Here is a 21,762-nt window from a genome sequence, read left to right on the forward strand (position 1 = left end):
CCAATATTCCCATTACACTGGCAACTGCATGATTAGGTCCATGCATTTGTCTACTTACAGTGCAATGCTTTACATGTCTACTCAGATGGAAGCCCCAGTAAGTTCAGCCTCAGTCTGCAATCCTATTCACACTTTTCTCGGAGCAAGTCAAATTGAACTCACTGGGGCTTACTTCTGAGCAGACGTTCATAGGATTGCTTTGAACATGACTGTAATTTCTTTGAGTTGTTTTCTATCCTATGTTTAAAAGACTAATCCCCTTCAAAGCTCTTTCTTGTAGGAAAGTTTCTCATAAGTCCTTGATTATTGGTGGTTGTTCTTCATGTACCTTCTCCAAATGTCTCCTTTGCCATTGGCTTTGTGTATTAGCTATGACAGGACAGATAATTAATATTAGCATTCCCCCTTTATATATTTCCTTTAAGGGTTTTTAAAAACATGTTTAATAGTTCCCTTCTGATAGTACAGTATAAGTATCAGAACCCCCAGTGCATTCAAAGGGACTTACTCACACTGTTTTCTCCCTTTCTCCATCTCCCTCACTCTCTCTTCCCTCTTTTCCAGGAAAAGAACAAAAATATGTTGCTCTGACACTTTTCAGTGTTTTAAAGTAGTTTTGTCATAATCTGAGTCCCCAGGAAGCGTTTGTATTCCTTTGCAGTCAGCAGAGGGAGCTCAAAGTGTTCCTTCATCGGTCTTATAACACATTTGGGTTTTTTTGGTTTAAATTTATCAGTACCCATTTTGTGGGTACGCCATCTCCACTAAGAGTTTGGAAGCAAAACTCTTTATCATGTGTATCCAGCCAGTGAAGCCCTTGGATGTATCAGGCTACAATAAATGAGGTAAGTTTATATTTTTCACTCAAATCCTCCTATCACATTTTGTAAACGTTTTTTCTCCTGCCCATCAATTTTTACTTTGTACAAAACTGAACAACTCCTCTGGGCAAATTTTGCTAATACATTATCCCCCCCCCCCGCTTTGCTCCAGTATAATTAAGTAACTGAATAGTTGGTTTTTTTGCCAATTGGAGTATATATTAATTAGGGGGAAACCCCTCCCCAAACCTATACATGAATTTAGCTTTTTTGATCAATTTTGGTTGGTACTGTTATGAAACAAACAACATGGGTCTCTAGTTCTAGCTATCCTGAGGACTAAGCTATACATTCAGCAGTGGACCTGGATCTGGAACCCTGGGCCTCTCTGCTGAACAGACATATATAGCAGTGGGGAAAGCATGATCTGTATTGGGGAAGCAGGAACCTTTCTCTTTCCCTCATCTGCTGCTTTCCCCTTGCAATCCCTTTCCTCCCTCTGCTTGCTCCCTTGCCAGGGTTCCTATCCTGTACCTTTAAGAGTTGCATAGAAGATAAGAGAGCTGCTGAGTGCAGCTTACTCCATCGTGGTGCTGCACCAACATGAGATGCCCTTGCACAGAGGCCCGTTCACAGTCTGCACTTTGCCAATCTAAGCTTGACCATAGCCACTGGAAGTGATGTGGCAACTACATCTCCCATGCATTATGGCATAGAGAAAGTCCCCCTTTCAGCTCTGCTGAAGTTTTTCCTTTCACCTCTGCCTGAAATGAATTTCTGATAGCTCCAGGCTTGGGGTGGGGGAAGGAGTGATATATGGCAATGTTCAGATGCTTGATGGGTTAGGCGACCTGGTGCCCTCTAGATGTTCTGGACTGCAACTCCCATTAGCCCCAGGCAGCATCAGTGGTCAGGGATTCTGGGACTTATCCAAAACACCTGGAGGGCATCAGATTTTCTCCCCCCTTTTTTTTCCTTTTGTGCCTTACCAAGCAGATGTTCCATGCGGGCAAGTCACTTCATTCCTGGGTATCCATGCCCAGAAAGCTGCACCTGTCAGGTTTCTACCTGTTATGTAGCTGTCAAATAAAAGGGAGCTGTGCCACTGAAAAGAAGGATGCTTTCCCAGCCAGCACTGTAGAGAAAGTGGGAGCAGTCTTCACCACTGGACCCTATGAGCAATCCTTAAGCTCCATCTAAAGGCAAGCAAGAAATGGGAATACCCCTTGCTCACATGGATGGCAGCGGAGGGGAGGGTGGCTAAAGCCCCCCTAACAAATATTCTTAATACTAACAAAGAGCCAAACTAAATGCCAAGCCTGCATCATATCAAAAGGTGTTGCTTTCCAGACTGAACTAGGCTTTGTTCCTGAATTATCTACTAAATGCACTCGGCACCCTTTCTTTACTTGGCTCTTTGAACTCTGTCTGTGTCCCTGTCACACAAACTATGCTTTTATCCCTAGAGATTTGGCTGTTGTACTAATCAGACCTCCACTGGTCATTTCTCCTTGGGTGTGTTTGAAACCTGTATCTCAATTAATTGATTGTTTACTGCAGCTAGTGATGCACAGTGACAACTGGGGTGTTCATATGATACAGCCCCCTCATGTGTTAAACAAATGCAAGTAGAGGTGCATACGAGCACCTTTTAAGGTCCTTCCACATACCAAATCCATGTTAAATGAACAGTGGGGTGGAGGAGGATCATGCCTGTTGGCCCTGGCTTCCATGCATTCAGCCAGACCTCTGAACATGTACAGGTAGACTGTGCAATCAGGAACCCTGTTTTGTTTTTGTTTTTCTACAGAGTGCCAGATCACACATACAGTTATTATTTATAGTAACAATAGAAACATGCTGTGGTTAGAGGTTTGACTGAATCCACAGAGGCTGGTTGGCACAATTCTGTTCTCCCCTCCTCCATATGTTCATTGCCCCCCGCATCCCCAATCCAAACAGGATGTAAGAGCATGGACTAGAAAGTTCTTGGATCAATATGATCTCTGCCATGAACTCGCTAAAGTAGCCTCACAGCACCATCCTTTGCATGGGTACACAGAAGTAAGTCCCAATGCTAGGTCAACCGAGATTGATTCCTGATGAGTTTGCATAGGATTGCCACCATAGGCAACTAACCATCCCTCACCTTCAGCCAAACACTGGGAATACTGGAGGCGGGGGGGATACTGAACTGGTTTACAGGGTCATTACATGGACTATTGCGATGACTTATATGCACTTTTCACTTTCCAAAGAACTGTAGAAATGCATACTTTTTATTACTGATACACTTGAAAAAGGTGGCTGGTTCTGCACCCCATGGCCATGGGATCACGAGATCACTATACAGTGCATCAAAGGGACACTTCTCCATAATAACAAGGTCAAATTGCACAACTGGGGTGATGTTTTGTTCATCTGCTGAGTCAGTCAAATCCAGCTTGTGTCCAAGCTGACCATCACTGCTGACGTTCCGCCTGCCGTGCAGCTGTTAAAGATACAGCTAAAAAAAAAAAAAATCAAGCAGCCAGCAACCCTATTGAGTCACTAGCAGAAAGGGAGGAACAAACAAAGGAGCTGAAGAGGCAAAAGGGTAGAGAGGATTGGATGTGTCTGTGTGATTAATGTACACATAATGCTTTGAATAAAGCAGCCTGATCTTTAGGTGCATGGCTGTACCTTGCATTCATTTCAACAATATTCATGATGGGTTATAATCATGTTGTTGTCGTTCAGTCATGTCCAACTCTTTGTGACCCCATGGACCATAGCACGCCAGGCCTTCCTGTCCTGCGCTCTCTCCCGGAGCGTGCTCAAGTCCATAGAGAGCCAGTGTGGTGTAGTGGCAAGAGTGTTGGACTAGGAGCTGGGAGATCCGGGTTCTAGTCCTCACTCAGCCATGGAAGCTCACTGGGTGACTTTGGGCCAGTCACAGACTCTCAGCCCAACCCACCTCACAGGGTTGTTGTTGTGAGGATAAAACGGAGAGGAGGAGGATAATGTAAGCCGCCTTGGGTTCCTTGCAAGAGGAAAAAAGGCGGGGTATAAATACAATAAATAAATAAATAAATAAATATTCATTGCATCAGTGATGCTATCTAGCCATCTCATCCTCTGCTGTCCCCTTCTCCTTTTGCCTTCAGTCTTTCCCAACATCAGGGTCTTTTCCAGAGAGTTTTCTCTTCGCATTAGGTGGCCAAAATATTTGAGCTTCAGCTTCAGTATCTGTCCTTCCAATGAGCACTCAGGGTTGATTTCCTTTAGGATTGACTGATTTGACCTCCTTGCAGTCCAGGGGACTCGTAAGAGTCTTCTCCAGCACCACAGTTTGAAAGCATCAGTTCTTCGGTGCTCAGCCTTCCTTATAGTCCAGCTCTCACAGCCATACGTTACTACTGGGAAAACCATAGCTTTGATTAGATGGACCTTTGTTGGCAAGGCGATGTCTCTGCTTCTTACTATGCTGTCTAGGTTTGCCATAGCTTTCCTCCCAAGGAGCAAACGTCTTTTAATTTCATGGCTACAGTCACCGTCTGCGGTGATCTTGGAGCGCAAAAAAATAAAATCTGTCACAGCTTCCATTTCTTCCCCTTCTATATGCCAGGAAGTGATGGGGCCAGATGCCATGATCTTCGTTTTTTTAATGTTGAGTTTCAAACCAGCTTTTGCACTCTCCTCTTTCACCCTCAACAAGAGGCTCTTTAGATCCTCTTCGCTTTCTCCCATTAGGGTGGTATCATCTGCATATCGGAGGTTGTTGATAATTCTCCCGGCAATCTTAATTCCGACCTGTGATTCATTCAACCCGGCGTTTCTCATGATGTACTTTGCATATAAGTTACATAAGCAGGGTGACTATGCAGCTTTGTTGTACTCCTTCCCCAATTTTGAACCACTCGGTTGTTCCATGTCTGGTTCTTACTGTTGCTTCTTGACCCTCGTACAGGTTTCTCAGGAGACAGTTAAGGTGGTCTGGTACTCCCATCACTTTCAGAATTTGCCACAGTTTGTTGTGATCCACACAATCAAAGGCTTTAGCATAGTCAATGAAGCAGAAATAGATGTTTTTCTGGAATTCTCTTGCTTTCTCCATGATCCAGCGAATGTTGGCGATTTGATCTCTAGTTCCTCTGCCTCTTCGAAACCCAGCTTGTACTTCCGGTAGTTCTCGGTTCGCATACTGCTGAAGCCTAGCTTGTAGGATTTTGAGCATCACCTTGCTAGCATGTGAAATGAGCGCAATTGTGTGGTAGTTTGAACACTCTTTGGCGTTGCCCTTCTTTGGAATTGGAATGTAAACTGACCTTTTCCAGTCTTGCGGCCACTGTTGAGTGTTCCAAATGTGTTGGCATATTGAGTGCAGCACTTTAACAGCATCATCCTTTAGGATTTTAAATAGCTCAGCTGCAATACTGTCATCTCCGCTAGCTTTGTTGTTAGTAATGCTTCCTAAGGCCCACTTGACTTCACTCTCGAGGATGTCCGGCTCAAGTTCAGTGACCGCACTCTGATGGCTATCAGGGACATTAAGATCTTTCCTGTATAGTTCTTCTGTGTATTCTTTCCACCTCTTCATAATCTCATCTGCATCTGTTAGGTCCTTGCCTTCTTTGTCCTTTATCATGCCCGTCTTTGCACAAAACATTCCAGAGGACCAGAGGTAGTCAAAACTAGGCAAGAGTTGAGATCCGAGACATGTGTCCTTAAAGCAAAGAGGAATTGCTCAGAATGTGGAACAAGCAGTAGGCCTTTATAATGCCTGCTGGATAGGGATTGGCCCATGGAGTCAGCTGACAATGCTGAGGCAGGCTGGTACTGCAGCATGGATAGCATCCTTGAGTCACAGTGCTCAGCCTGCCAGATATCCAGTGGGAAGAGAATGCTACGGTGGCATAGGAGGTAATGTGCTGGAGCCTCAGTTCAAGATACACACACACACACACACACACACACACCTCACAATGACCTAGTCTGTGCCTCTGGTTCAAGTTAGAATAATCCACACCTAAAGGTTCAATGGCAGTTGTCTGTTTGTTGAGAACCTCCAAAGAAAGAGTATACATTCTCATTAGGTTCTTCATTCTAGTGCTGAATGTCTCTAGTAGTTAGGAGATTTCCCCTAATGTTTATCCTACACCAGCCTTTGTGTAACTTTAACTTGCTTAGTTTTTTAAAATTATTATTATTATTATTATTATTATTTGAAAACTGCCATCTGTTTTTCTTTCTATCTCCTCTTTTTTAAACCCATGCTGCATATAGTCTTTTACTATGTTATTAATCTTTGAGTCCAGCTTTCAAGCAGAATCCAGAGAAAATGTCATTTCATTTTGCACTCGGATCACTGAAATCAGTGAAACAACTCTGTCTCAGAGGCTTTCATGCTCATTAGCAAAGTAGGCTGCAGAGAATCTGTTTTATTAAAACATTAATCATGAAAAAATGTGAACACATATAATCCATATTGTTGCTAGAAGAATGAATGTAAGCAGTGTCAATGCTAGTAGGAACCAGGAACTTCGTAGTAAACCAATATAAATGAGTCTTTATTGTAACATAGTTGGAAAGGAATTAACAATACACTGAGGCTTGCCTATTCCTGGAAGAGGGAGTATTTTTGGCAGATGCTCTTTCAAGGGGTTCCAGAGTCTCAAAGGGGCTGTCTTTGGAGAGAACAACATGTTCTAAGTTTGTTATGGTAACTGTATTTTTCATTCGAGAAAGCATAACGCTACTTTATACTTTTTTCTCTCTTTTTTTGCTGGGCACTTAAGATGTTCTAAGTGTACACCTACAAATGTGTGTTTGCAAACAAGCATGTTGTATGTGTACATGAGTCAGGGAGATGTAATTGGCCACATCTCAGTGTGGCGTGTACACTTGGTGACAAACTTTTTTACTTCTGCATAATATGTGAAATGACCCGGAGTCTCTGTACTTCTACTGTTTGAGGAATTGCCAGTGAATATGTATAAGGCAGCTGGGAAGCTTCATTGGACAGAGGCCTGGATTTACAATGGACATTAAAAGTGCAATCCTATAAACACTTACCTGGGACTAAGCCTCATTGAAATTAATGGGAATTGCTTCTGAGGAGACACGAATAGGATAGTGCTGTAAGCTGACAAATGCACGGACTCAGCTATGCGGTTGCCCATGTGCAAGGGATATTGGGTGGGTGGGTGCAGGGCAGGATCAATGGAGGATGCTTAACTCTTCATGTGCCCATTCATTCTGTCCTGAAAATGCCCCCTTGAGGCTGTTTCTCCCCCAGTTGGCCTCAGCTCAGTTCCAGACCCCAGCTAAGGAACAAATTAAAAGCTGATATGATGGCTGGAGGGAGCACATTTGCAGCATAGAATACATGGTGGAAAGAGTTAAATACCCCTGCTCTTCAATTCTCTCCGATGCATGCCCCCTCAGATCCTGAAATAGCGTTACTGTGGTAATATGGGTTTGACATTATTTAAAATATTGTTAGGTCACCTTTCAGAGCAGGAGCTTTCTCAAGGTGGATAACAACAATAAACCCCATATTTCTCTTGTAACATCAAATCTGACTCTGTGTCTTGGTTTCTACACAAGTCGACAAAGTGCACATTTCCTTACTCTGTGTGTGTGTGTGTGTGTGTGTGTGTGTGAGAGAGAGAGAGAGAGAGAGAGAGAGAGAATGGGAACAGTTCTTCTCTGGCCAGCCAGAGTGATTAGGCAGAGTGATTTGGGGTGTCATGAAAGGGCAGCACACTTGCAGTTATTTAATGTATTGATACTGTATTTTACTGTCAAGGATGGGGAGAGGTGATTGCAGGATTTTCTACCTCAGGTTCCAAAATAACTTGGTTTGCTTTCATTACAAGGCACCTTGACAGGCTGGGGATCTCTGACATGGCAATGCTTGAATTCCTGGCTGCCTCTTTGCCCAGTGTTAGGGAGGAGGAAAGAAGTCTTTAAGCACAAGCAAATAGTTTCTGTCCACCCAACCTTTGAAATCAGTAAACTCATTGGCTAGTGAAAGAAACATGGACACATGACAACTTGCACAGTGACAGTATAAAAGCCCATTTTGTTCAGTGGGCCCCTTTTTGAGTGCAGACAGAACAAATTGAGTTCATAAATATATACCTAGTGAGTTCTGAAAATCTTCAAGTTTGTTTATTTTTACTTTATGCCATTTCAGTCTCCTTTCTCCCCGTGTTTCCAATTTCTGCACTAACCACTGATCTAAATAAGGGAGCAATCTTATGGCCACTAGACATCGGCTAGATGGCCATAGGATATGTTGTTTTCCAGGAACTGACCTTGGAGCCCACGCTCCAAGGTCGGTTCCTGGAGAACTGACCTCCCCCCACTTCCACACTGCCTCGGGGGCAGTGCGGAACAGCCCCATCCTCCGCGCTTGCAAGAGGAGTGCAGAGTGGCCGGAAAGGGGCGTGGCTGGGGGCATTACAGGGCGGGGAGAGCATAACTGCCTGTATGACACACCCTGTGTGTCATACAGCAGCCTTCTTCCCCGCTCCATCCTCCCGCAGCTAGACAGCCGCAATTGGCTGTCTAGCCAAAAAAGCAGAGCAGGAGAAGCACGGAGAGAATGATCCCTTCCATGCTTCTCCTGCCCTGCTTTGGATAGGCAGTCGCGTCCGAGTTCAGAGGCGGCCACCTATCTAGATAGGATTGCTCCCTAAGACACTTTCCTCATATTAGATTTAGCGGCTATTTTCAGTGCTATGGGCTGATGATCACCATCTTCCCTTGGATTTACTGTTATACCAGAAAATAAACGAGCTCTTCCTCTAGGAACACAGACATAATCAAGCACACTGCCTGAGCTTTGAGAAAAGTAAGTGAAAGGGTCAGGAGTATTATAGATGTTATTACCTACTGTGTGCAGTCCAAACATATATGTTAACCTAAATAGGTTTGCACCCTCATTATTTATCTTCATAACCCAGGATTTCCAATAATTTAGGTCTAAAATCTAAAGTGGTAGTATTTGGCAAAAATAAACTCATAGATGGTTTTTAATTCTAAGGAGTTAGGGCAGGTAAAACACTATTGTTATCTTGGTATTAATTTCTCAGCATCAGGATCCTGGGCATTGCAAATAAAGAAGAATGAATTGAAAACAGTTGCGAGCTTACAATCTTTAAATAGACTGTTAAATCATAGTTACCCAGGTACATAAAGCCCAATTTTATAAATCTTCAAAGCAAAAGTAATACCTTTGCTAAGTTACAGTGCAGAAATTTGGGGCTTTGCAGATCTTACGAAAATTGAAAGAGTTCAAAGTTGCTTTCTGCATCTGATTTGGGCAGTTTCTAGATCTAACCCAGCATATTTAATTAGAGACTAATTGGGTATCGAAAAGATCTCTGGGCTGATATATGTAAGGATAGTAAATTATTGGTGCAGAATAAGTAATTTAACAAAAGAAAGACTTCCTAAGATCTGTTTGGAGGAACAGAGATCATTTGTGCATGGAAAGTTTTGGTTGCAAAAACTATTTTTTTCCCAAATTTTGGATTCTCTGATCACGCAATAAATCCAATGCTGTTAGATTGCTAACAGCAATCTTTTTAAACAAAGAGTGCTTGATGTAAGAATGCAAACCGATATAACTGCTCTTACATGATCAGAAACAGCAAAATGGTTAGCTAGTACAAAACAACTGCACCAATATGAGAAATATTTGTCAATTCCTATGAAAATGGAATTGGAGTTGGAAAGCTTGTACACATCTAAGATATGAACAAATGGATACTATGATGAAATGGGGGAGATTTCATGGTATACCAGTAGAAGATAGGTTGTATGATTGTGGAGAACCAACCCTTGAGGACCTGGCTCATTATGTACTCAAGTGTCAAGTATATAGACACATGAGAAAGTTGCTTAGAACCTCTCTTAAAGAAAGTGAAATACAGGGGTGTAAAGGAGAAACTGAGTTATTTATTACAATCAACCAACCCACATGTGATACAGACTTATTTGCGGTGAAAGCCACTAGATGCAGAGCAAAGTTTTTGGACACTATCAGTGTGAAGTGTTATTCAGAGATATGAATGTAAGGTGATTGACATGATATTAAAGGTTCCCTTATGCTATATTATTGTTGCATATCCACCCTATTTTAAATTTAGTAAAGGCTTGATATGTATCTTATGGTTTTATTGTTTTAACTTTATTTGTAATTTTTGATATCATATAATAGTATTTTAAATTTTAAGTTATATCTTTTGCAACTATTTTTGGATTGAGCAATAAACGTATTACTATATACCTAGTGATAAGCATCTCCATGTGAGACCAGCCTATGACAGCACTTCACAGGTGGGTGCCATTTTGCTGCCACAGAAGATAAAAGGGATTTTCTCTCCCATACTTTCCTTGGCTCTAATGCATGCCCTTTACTTCAGCCATTCTGGAACAGAATTGGAGACCAATATTGCTGGGCTATAATTCTGTTTTTATTATTATGAACTGATTTGAGGACCATTATGGTTGAAAAGTGAAATAAAAATATTGTAAGTAAGTAAATAAATAAATAGTAGGAGGATGACAGGATACAAATATAAGATATTCTGTGTGCCTTCAGAGAATATGCAGTCAGAACCTCACATCAAAATGTGAAGAGGAGAATTTTTGAGACCAAGGTTGATCCACTTTAACAGGTGCAGGTTACCAGCAAAACACAGGAGGCACTGAATCATAGCAGGGGAATCTAGTGTTGTGGAGAAACTATTGCATCCCTGCTGCCACCCAGTGGGAAATGCATGGGAAATACAAAATTATATGTATTATATGTATTTTGATGCACATCATCAAAACCAAATCAAAACCAAAAATAAAAATGTTTTTTTCATCTGAGTTTTTCTTACACTGCAAATAATTACAAAACAGAGACCAATATAAGTATAAAAAGATGAAGAAATAAAACTGTATACACAAAGCATGAATTGAAATTAGCTATATATATTGGATAGCTACCAGAATTTAAAAGGTAAATGGTAATAGGGAAGGATTATCAAAATAATTGATCAGTTGATCAAAATAATCTAATAATAGTGCAACAAAGAATCTTATGGCACCTTAAAGTCTAACAATTGGTTGAAAGCATTTTTAAAGATAAAATTAGTAAGCATATAGAAGGACAATCCTTGCTGGAAAAGAATTTGAAAAAGAATCAGTATAGCTTCTGCAAAGCTAAGTCCTGTCTCACTAACCTTTAAGAGTTCTTTGAGAGTGTCAATAAACATGTGAACAGTGGTGATCCAGTAGACATTGTTTAGTTGGAGTTCCAAAAGGCTTTTGACAGAGTCCCTCACCAAAGACCTCTGAGCAAACTTAGCAGTCATGGAATAAGAGGAGAGGTTCTCTTATGGATCAGTAACTGGTTACAGAATAGAAAGCAGAGAGTAGGAATAAATGGTAAATTCTCCCAATGGAGGGATGTAATCAGTGGGGCCCCACAGGGATCTGTATTGGGACCAATGCGTTTCAACTTATTTGTAAATGATCTGGAATTAGGAGTGACCAGTGAAGTGGCCAAGTTTACTGATGACACCAAATTATTTAGGGTGGTTAAAACAAAAGGGGATTGTGAGGAACTCCAAAAAGATCTCTTCAAACTGAGAATGGGCATCTAAATAGCAAAAAAATGTGGTTCAATTTAAGCAAGTGTAAAGTGATGCACGTTGGGGCAAAGCATCCCAACTTCTAAGTATTACCTGATGGGATCAGAGCTAGCAGTGACTGACCAAGAAAGAGATCTTGGGGTTGTGGTGGATAGTTCAGTGAAAACATTGACCCGGTGTACGGCTGCTGTGAAAAAGGCAAATCCTACATTAGACATTGTTAGGAAAGAAATTGAAAATAAAACTGCCAAGATCTTACCCCCTTATACAAATCTATGGTGCAACCTCACTTAGAATACTCTGTACAGTTCTGGCCACTGCACCTAAAAAAAGCATATTGTAGGGTTGGAAAAAGTGCAGAAAAGGGCAACTAAAATGATCAAGGGGCTGGAGCAATTCCCCTATGAGGAAAGGTTGCAACGGCTGGGACTGTTTAGCTTAGAAAAATGGTGAGTGAGGGGAGGTGATAGAGGTGTACAAAATCGTGCATGGTGTTGGAGAAAGTTGATGGGGAGACATTTCTCTCTCATAATACTAGAACCCAGGGTCATCCCAAGAAGCTGATTGGTGGGAGCTTTAGGACAGATAAAAGGAAGTACTTCTTCACACAGCACATAGCTAAACTATGGAATTCACTTCCACAAGATGTAGTGATGATGGCTACCAACTTGGATGGCTTTAAAAGGTGATTGGACAAATTTATAGAGAAGACTATCAATGGCTATTACTCCTGATGGCTATATGCTGTCTCCAGTATCAGAAAGTACACCTAGATACACCAGTTGCTGTGGAATATGAGTGGGAAGGTGCTGTAGCACACATGTCCTGTTTGTGGGTTTTCTGTGGGCAGCTGGTTGGCCACTGTTGGAACACCACTGGAATGCTGGACTAGATGGACCCTTGGTCTGATCCAGCATGGCTCTTCTTATGTTCTTATTCTGGCATCAGCTTTGCTAGATGTTGTCTACTTCATCAAGATGTCCATGAAAGCTTATGCCAGAATAAATGTCTTAGTCTTTAAGATGCAACAACTTAGTTTATGGGTTTGTTTGTTTTTGCTGTCACAGACTAACATGACTACCCCTCTGGAAAAGAATAAAAAATATATCATAATATAAATAACACAATATTTTATGCTGTAAGCTGCTTGGGAAGATTATATTCTTAAAAGGCAGCTAAGAAATGGATTAAATAAAAAGAAAATAAACATGAAATGTAATACAAGTTATTCTTTCTTTTTTGTCTAGCACTATAAAATGAATGTCATGATGAGTTGGCTGCTGGTACTTCTGGTGCTGCCCTTTTGTTCATCTTCATCTCGGCTTTCGGTATGTAGGCGTTGGCTGGAGGTGATGAGCTTCCAGGGGACCATCTTCATATTGCTTTTTATTATCATGGATCGAGACTAGAATTCTGAAAGGCTGTAATGACTGAACATGTGGAACCTTTCTCAATCCAAGGAATGCCAGCTTTCAGACCTGGTGGGTAGAAATGCTTATCAAGACTGAGGCCTGTATTAGCTTAGGAAGCTTTAAAAATGCAGTAAACAAACATACCTACTAAATTGAGAGTACCGGCTTTGTTGTGATGTGTGGAACTTTGAGACGTGCTCTCATTTCATGTAGTGTGCTGGCCAGATCACAGCCAGTAAGGTGAGTATGTGTTGTCTCTAACCTGGCAAGTCCCTGTGTGAAATGACAGCATGAGAGCATGTGTGTGCATGCACACACATACACAAACACATGCCAAGGATCAGTACCCAGAAAATCCTATTGGTGGCCTGTTGTTTGGCCATCAGAACCACTACTGACTTGGAGCACAAGGATGACTGAGGATGGTGTTAGGGGTCTTGTTTCGCTGATGTATCTATTCCCAGAGCACTACAAAAACCTAGAGACAGGGCCTGCACTTCCAATGAACATTTTCCTTCTCACTTTCAGGAAAGGGATGACTGCTTGTTAGAAAACAGCAAACTACAACATAAGTTGAAGACTCTCCAAGATTTATTCCTGTTATATGAACTCCAGCTGAAAGACCTCTTGGGGAACAATTATCACAGACAAAAGAGCAAGGTTTTCTCTTCCAGGACAATACAGCAGGACATGCTTTTGCCCACAACTAGTGGGAGTCTCTTAGTTTATGATCAAGGTAGATTGTTTCTGCGGTAGAACCTGTTCATCTGAGAGGATTACAGAGTGTTTTGCTGGAACTTTACTTGAGTTAAATATGTTCTTCTCTATTTCACTCATTAAACAGGTGGCCAGTCCCTTTTGTGGTTTTATGCTGTGGAAAGTCTGTTGCCATTTCCACAGTTTTCAATATGTAGACTTACTTTGACATACAGGATGCTTCCAGACAGATGGTTCCTAGTGCTACCATTCAAAAGACATTGTGCAGCTTCTTGTCTTCCTTAACATGTTTTTTTGTGGTAAGAAAAAAGATGGAAGAAGTGGTGGGAAAACATGGGAGGGTTGCATATGGAAGGTGAAGTCATCTGAACCCCTTGTTAAATTCTGTAAATGAGGCAGGGTGATTTCGCAATAAAAGCCTTGTCTGGAAGCACTTACTTATTAAGACTTTTTGTCAAATGGTGGTGGTGCTTTTTCCACCATCAAATATCCAGGAACTATTTTAAGAGTTCTTGGCACCAGATCTGAATCTATTAATGTTATCTATTGCTCTGGAGGGAAAATTAATCCAGCTTGGAGCTTATCAGACTTCAGCCCAGGTTTTGTCTACCATACCAGGCCTGAGCCTTAAAATCTGTGATGTATGAGCCAATAAGAGAATGCCTCAGAATATGTGCAGGTTTCCCTCACTGTGGACCTAAATACATGTTACTTTAAATGCATCTCTTGAAGTGACACCAAGGTTATTGTTGTTTTAATTAGAACCAAGTGCAGGGAGGCCCCATCCAGAGCAGGACTGCAGTGCAAGGGAGGGGCCGTTTAACTCTTTCTTCCCGTCATGATTCTGAAAAAATGGGGTGTCCTCTCTCCCTGGCAAATAGGGATAGTGATGATGATATTGACATCATCATCATCATCATCATCATCATCATTATTATTATTATTATTATTATTATTACTATTACTACTACTACTACTACTACACCTCCCATTGCGTTTGGAGACAAGGATTCCAAATCCAAGTAGGTTTCACTGCTGCTTAGTCGATTAAAATGCTATAGAGCCATACTAATGATTAAATGATGTCATACTTCTTTATATATTAGGAAAGCCACTTGGCTGCAACCTGACTTGTGTCTCTGTGAAGATTACCCACAAAGACACACAAATTTATGTTAGGACATACAAATTCATCATTTAGTAACCTACAATATTTCTATAGAAATGTTGTTGATGGAAAAATGGGTATTGTGCATAATGCAACACAAAGGACAGCAGCTTTTGGATGCATTTGTAACTATGTTTGGTCCCAAGACATGGTCTGAAGGCACATGAGGCAGCCACCTTGCTGAAGCTAAGCAGGTCTGGGTCTGGTCAGTGCTTGGAGGGGAGACCACCTGGGAACCACATGTAGCTACCTTGAGTTCCGCAATGGAAAAGAGGTGGGATATAAGTATAATAAATATGTTGGAAAAATATCCCCAAAGGGTAGCGGGTGGGGGAGAGTTCATTCCTGTTTGTGAGCAATTTTTAGAAAAGGCAGCTAATACCACTGATAGTAACAGTAACTCGTAGTAACAATGAGTCTAGAATATACCCAAGTCCATTAACATACCAAGTATTGGCCAGAATCTTATCTTATTCTATAGTATTGTACCTCTTATGAAAAATGGAAAAAGCAGAATATGAAACACACTTCTGGTTTCCCTACTTCTGGGAAGGTCTTACTCCAGAATTCACTTAGTGCTCACAGATCTGTGAACACACCAAGTGACATCACACTTTACATGAGAAATGTGAAAGCAGAAGTATGATGCCTTGTCTATATAGTCCTGCACCTTCCTTGACATAGCTCCAGATTTGGTTCCTTTCTTAGTCTTATTTATGGCCAAGAAAGGGAACCAAATACAGGGATAGGTAGATAGACCGAAATGGTTTTTTATGCAAATTTTGATAATATCTGTGTAGTTCCACCAACCTGAGTCGCTGCATCGTCTCAACAGCCCTTGCACATCATCCTACATCTACTTTTAAATGTTGCTTTCCTCAGATTGTGCAATGATGTTTAACAGTGGAAAAACTGAAAGTGGATACTACAGAATTAAACCTAGAGTGGACAGAGAGCCTTTCCTTGTGTACTGTGACATGTCAGATGGAGGAGGATGGACTGTGATCCAACGGCGGAGCAATGGCAAAGAGAATTTCTACAGGTATGTAGCTGAGTGTGCTTAATAGCACACTTGGGAAGGGCCCCTTAACCATTCCCTTTAGGGTGGCCACTTACACATCACCAAAACAGAGGACAAGTTGGCACAGATTTGCATCAAATTTGTATAGATGCAACTTGATAAATAATTAATGTAATTCAAATAGAAACACAGTACATCTTGCCATAGTGGAGAAGACTGTGATCGGGGGGCCTGTTTACCTACCACTCCGTCTGCTGTCCAGGTGCTCACTGCTGATGGGCAACCTCAAGACCCCTGCTTGTTCTCCCTTCTGATGGTTCTTTCTCTTTAAACCAAAGCTAGACTGGACAGCCCTTCAAATAGAGGATGCTTCAAACAAAAAACTGTCCTCTCTAAAGTGGGACATATAGCCAGCCTAATTTCCTTAATGCTGAGAAGAAAGGGAATAGGAGATAGTGGCCTGGTTTGTACATAACAACAATCCAGAGTATGGGTTTAGTATGGGTTGTTGAATCGTGGGTTGTTGTTATGTATGAACCCTGTACTATGATTTAACTATGAGTTGTTAACTATGAACAACTCAGGAAGAGAACCCATGGTTTGTTGATGGGTTATGAACTCGGGGTTGTTCATGGTTAACACCCCATAGGTAAACCATAGTGCTGGGTTTGCATAAAACGACAACCCACAACTCATGATTCAACAACAACTCATGATTCAACCCATACTCTGGCTTGCTGTTACGTGTGAATCAAGTCAGATAGTGTGACTTACAAAATAGGTATATTTTGCTTGTTCACACAGGCAGATGCAAACTTTTGAGTTAAACAAGATTAACTGTGCCTTTGCTGCCTCTTAATGCCATGTCATGCTTTGGAAAGGCACTAAGTAATAATGACTACAGCTACTAATCCCAAGATTTCAAAATTACAGGAGGTGGGAGGGGAAATACTGCAGACACATGACGTGCTTGTAATTGGTGCATTACAATTAAGGGACCAGCAACTGTCTCAGTCACACACCGTGAACATGGAAAGGGAAGGAGAGGAAGAGGGAGAGGAAAATGACCCCCATTCCCTTCCCCCATGGAGAGTAGATGTATGAACTCTTAACTTTTAATTTGTCCTTCCCAGTCTTTTATTTGTACCCAGGTATCTAGCTCAAAGTATATGGCAGGAATGTTGAACCTCAGGCCCGGGGGCCAAATGTGGCTGGTCTGGGATCACAATTTGGCTCACCATGGTTCCCTAGATGGCCATGCCCCTTCCCCAAGCCCCATCCCTTTCCCCAACCACCAATCATTTGGATGTTTCCCAGCCTTTGTGCACTTTCCCCCCATTCTGAAAGGTCCAGGTGCTTGTTGGCAGTAGGAGCATTCAGCTAAAATGGCACCATCCCTTTGGCTCTTCCCACCACTGGAACGTAGCCCACAAGAGCTTCTCCAAAGTGGAATTCTACCCTTGGACTGAAAGGGGTTCAATGCCCTTGGCATATGGGACAGAACCCCACCCCACTCCATCTCCTTGCACCAACAAACAGAAAAACTAGCACGACCAGGTTACAGGCCTGTGGGAAGTTAGTAGGGAATCACAGGACATGCTCTGAAGGCACATGACGCTAAGCAGATCTGGGCCTGGCCAGTGCCTGTGTAGGAGACTGTCTGGGACCTTGTGTGTACCACTTTGAGTTATGTGATCGTAGGAAGGTGGAATATAAATGTTCTAAATAACAATAAATCATCATAGAAATAATAATCCCACTCTTTGTAGCTCAGGTTGGAGTGCTGACATTGAAATGTGCATGTCTCCTCCTTGCAGACAATGGGCTGATTACAAAGAAGGGTTTGGCCAGTTCCAGGGCAAGAATGATGAATATTGGCTGGGTAATGATAAGATCTATGATCTGCTCCTCAGAGGTAAGGATAGCCATTCTGTCTTGTGAATTAAGTACAACCCAAATAAATTAACTTCCCCTAGCTCATTAGTGGATGAAGGCCTAATCTGGTCATTCTTTCCTCCCATCATGATGCATTCCAGAAGAGTATATTAGGACTAAACTACATATCTAGACTTGGTCATACTTAGAGTAGACCCATTGAAATAAATGGGACTTAAGTTAGCCATGAATAACTCAAGTCCTATTTATTTCAGTGGTTCTTCTCTAAGTATGACTAAGTCTGGATCCAACTCCTTGTGATGGAGATAAGTTTAGTGTTTACTGATGGTTTTGTTGTTGTTTTTTACTTTAAGTGCAGCTATGTGGGATTCCATATTTGATTTGAACAATAGCACAAGGAGGGTGGTGGTACTTAAGTCTTTATCTTTGGGCTGTTTTCTTTACCGGAATGCACCCACACACATATTGCTTTTCTCCCTGCATGTAATTTGGTTACAGTACCGTGGCACGCATGGTCTGGATGCACTGAGAAATCCTTGCATTTCATTCACAATACCCCTTATTGGACTTAAGAGAGTGTAGCATGGTGCCATTTTATATTCTAGGAGAAAACTCATTGAAAATTGACCTGATGGACTGGGATGGGGAGAGACGATATGCAATTTATGATGACTTTCAGATCAAGGATGAGACGGTGGGTAATCTATCTTGTGAGAATGAAAAAGATGGCCTGTTAGTCTACCAGAATAGAAACTGGGGGAGGTATATCAGTAATCCCAAGGAGTTAGCACAGTAGATGAAAGAGACATATTTAAGGTTAAGATTTCAGAAGTATAAGGGAAGATTCTAAGCTACCATCATTTAATTTTTGTCTGCAAAGGAAGCTTCTTACCAGAGTAAAACAGCGAACCTCAGGAATAACTCCACCCAAGGGCGCTTCCAAATTAGGTTTGTCTCATGCAATTGCCCTGCCTCATCCACGACATTGGGGGGGGGGGGGTCCAGTTGCCAGCATCTTCCACTTGTAACACCATCTTTCCCACTATATCTTTTTGCTTACCACAAAAAATCCATTAAGGAAGGAAAGATGGAATAGTTGCACTAGGCTTTTTTACTGGTAGCACTAGGAGCTCTCCATCCAGAAGCACTCTAGGTTAAGCAAGGTAACATGTGGTGGTTTTAAAGTATGAGCTGCAATTACAGGAAGAGGGAGGGGAAATATGACATATCAAGCCTAGACATTTCATAATTTGTAACTACAATACAGGTGCGTGTTTCCCCCTCCTGTAAGATTTTGGGACTAGATTTTCCTTAAACTGAAGCATCAGCCTCAACTGAATTGCTGATATTGGGCAAAAGAGACTTGTGCTACTGCCTAACAGCCCAATATCTCAATGTGCTACTGCATTAACCAGACATGATTGAGAGGTTCACCCATGCTGGTGGGAAGGTATTATGAAGATCCTTCCTTGGGTGAATGGGCTGGTGCAGAGATGTCCCCAATTCCCTGAGGTGCCTTGAACTGCTCTATAACAGGCAGAAAATCAATATGCATTGATTTTCCCACCACTGCATTGCTGTGCCAGGATGAACTATATCCATTGATTTCTGCTTGTTAAAGGCAGTTTTCTTGTTGGGTGGGTGGGGCAAGCTAGGTTGAACTATATGGCCACGCATTCTAGAATTGTACAACCATATGATACAGATATTTTAATATTGATGTTTTATTAAGTATATGACATCGTTCTGATTTATTTAAAAAATATGGATCGGAATGTTTTGTTTGTCATGCTTTCTTGTGAACTTTAAGCAGTATACATGTATGTGGTATACAAATAAAAGTGACAAGTGGCTATGTCTATGACATATGAAGCGGGTACATAATGTATTGCAAAGGACAGCAGTAGGCTGCCAAAATGGCATAAATGATGCTTCTGGACGGACAGCTCCTGTCCTAGCTCTACCAGTCAAAAGGCACTGATTTTCTGGTATTCTGTCTCTCATGGAGGTTCTCCTCTTCAATCAGTCCCCCTCCATGAGTACAGGGCGACAAAGGAGAGGGACAGAGAGGGAGTGCTCCCTCTCCTCATGTGTTTGCCCTATTCAGGTACAGAATGCCTTAATAGGACTTAGAGACGTTTCTGTGGTTTTCCTTCAGGACAATTACAGGATAGGTTTTGGCACAGTTTCCGGGACTGCTGGGGATGCTTTGTCTGGAGGGAGCAACTTTTATAGCCAGTGGTCTGCATCGCTCCATGGGATGCCATTCTCTGCTCCTGACAGGGACAATGACAGGTTCCTAAGAGGCAGTTGTGCAGAAGAGAACCACTGTGGCTGGTGGTTTAACAGGTGAGTTGATTGGTGACAGCTTTCTGAAAGTCACATGAAGAGCACCTGAATCAAGGCAGTTCCTCCTTCTTGGTTTCTCTGAACATGGGAGTCTTTTCCAGTTAGAACTTTCCACTCTGCTCCTTCCTGGCAACTTGAACACAGATCTTCCACTTAAAATAAAGGCAACCTGTATTTTGTGGCCCTTGGGATTTTTTGTCCTACAACTCCCATCAGCCCTAGCCAGCATAGCCAATGGTGAGAGATGATGGGAGTTGTAGGCCAAAACATCTGGAGAGCCACAGGTTGCCTGCCCCTGCTGTAGAAGAACGAGTAGACTGTGAGGTTAGCACTTATTTACAGAAGAATACTAAATGGGAAAAAAACAGTGGTCAAGGAAATGCAATATGGATGTCATAGGTCTGTCAAAGTGAAATACATATATTTCTATTTCTGGAAAGCCCATGCAATGTAGAGGTTAGAATGTGGGACTAGGACTGAGGAGATGCAGGTTCAAATCCCCACTTGGCATTGAAGCTCTCTGGGTGACCTTGGGCCATTCATTATCTGTCATCCTAACCTGCCACATAGGATTGTTGTGAGGATAAAATGAGGGGTGGGGGTGGGGAGAGAGAACCATGTATATTGCCTTACGCTTCTTGGAGGAAGGCCAGAATGAAAATGAAAAAAGCACACACAACACACTTGTGTGTTGGTGCAGTAATTCCCATAGACACAGGAAAGACATGCAAAAATTTCCACCACTTCCGCTTTACTGATATTGGCACATTCAGGAATGTAGAAGAATTGGTTGCCACTTAAAGGAAAGAAAATGGTATCTTGGGGGCAATTATTTATGTCAAATGTAGCTATATAGCAATTACTAATTAGTTCTTAGACATCCTTCCCTGACCTGATGCCCTCCAGTTTTGTTAGACTACAACTCCCATTATTATTATTCAACACATCTGGAGGGGACCACTTAAAAAATAAAGGCAACCTGTATAGGAACTAGTACACTGTGGGGATACCATTTATTTACTAAATGGGAATTACATTGGGTCAAGAAAATACAACATGAGCCAACACAAATGTCAGAGGAGAACACCTTCATATGGCTTTATCATGGAAGGTAATCAGAGTTTTGCATAAAGGTGACCGGTTGAGCTCAAACTACTTATGTTTAAAAAAATGTTCACACTACATCATAACATTAATTTGGTTTTAACCTAGAAAAAACTATCTTATCTTGATTAATATTTCCGTAATATCTATTGTTATGCATTTGACCCATTCTTTTGTACTCGATTAACATCTCTTTTCCATTTTTTACTCTCTCACTTCCACAAGATGCCATGCAGCAAATCTCAATGGACTATATCACAAGAATGGGAAATACATTGGCCCCTCTGACAATGGAGTGGTTTGGTCGACATGGCATGGGCTGTGGTATTCCCTGAAATACACAGCCATGAAAATCAGGCACCTGTCTTTTCTGGATGGAGAGAGTGGAGATGGTGAAACCAATTAAGAAGCTTTGAATATGCATCTTGAAAAGGAAAGAAAATATCATGCAAAAAGCACTTGAGAGGTTATATGCTGTTCTCAGCATCAGTCAACGTGGTTGCAAATTACAGCACTAGCCAGTTCAAGAAACTGCTTCTAAATTTGTACAAAGAATAAACCATGCACTCAGAAGCATTTCCAGTCTTACATTCTGTTTTGGATTTCCCAGAGCCATGTGATGCCTATATCTGCCAGGCTA

The 21,762-nt window shown here is 41.8% G+C and overlaps 1 protein-coding gene across 1 annotated transcript; it reads left to right on the forward strand.

Moving 5' to 3' along the window:
* Window positions 1-710: 710 nt before the first annotated feature.
* LOC146359037 (fibrinogen-like protein 1) lies at window positions 711-21,697 on the forward strand. Its single transcript, XM_084826464.1, has 8 exons — window positions 711-845; window positions 12,703-12,783; window positions 13,396-13,603; window positions 15,635-15,794; window positions 17,591-17,688; window positions 18,275-18,363; window positions 19,828-20,018; window positions 21,348-21,697. The coding sequence occupies exons 1-8, from the start codon at window positions 822-824 to the stop codon at window positions 21,526-21,528; spliced, it is 1,032 nt and encodes a 343-aa protein (XP_084682590.1). The 5' UTR covers window positions 711-821; the 3' UTR covers window positions 21,529-21,697.
* Window positions 21,698-21,762: the final 65 nt, after the last annotated feature.

Source organism: Heloderma suspectum, chromosome 1 (genome assembly GCF_057233095.1).
Source record: "Heloderma suspectum isolate Gila_16-S chromosome 1, 16-S_ref, whole genome shotgun sequence".
NCBI lineage: Eukaryota > Metazoa > Chordata > Lepidosauria > Squamata > Helodermatidae > Heloderma > Heloderma suspectum.

Bases quoted from the DNA above. Each gene is read 5' to 3' on its own strand.
- LOC146359037 (XM_084826464.1), top strand. From the start codon at position 822: ATGTATCAGGCTACAATAAATGAG. The intron at 15,795-17,590 runs GTATGTAGCTGA...TCCTCCTTGCAG, and splicing joins GGCAAAGAGAATTTCTACAG to ACAATGGGCTGATTACAAAG. The intron at 20,019-21,347 runs GTGAGTTGATTG...CACTTCCACAAG, and splicing joins TGTGGCTGGTGGTTTAACAG to ATGCCATGCAGCAAATCTCA.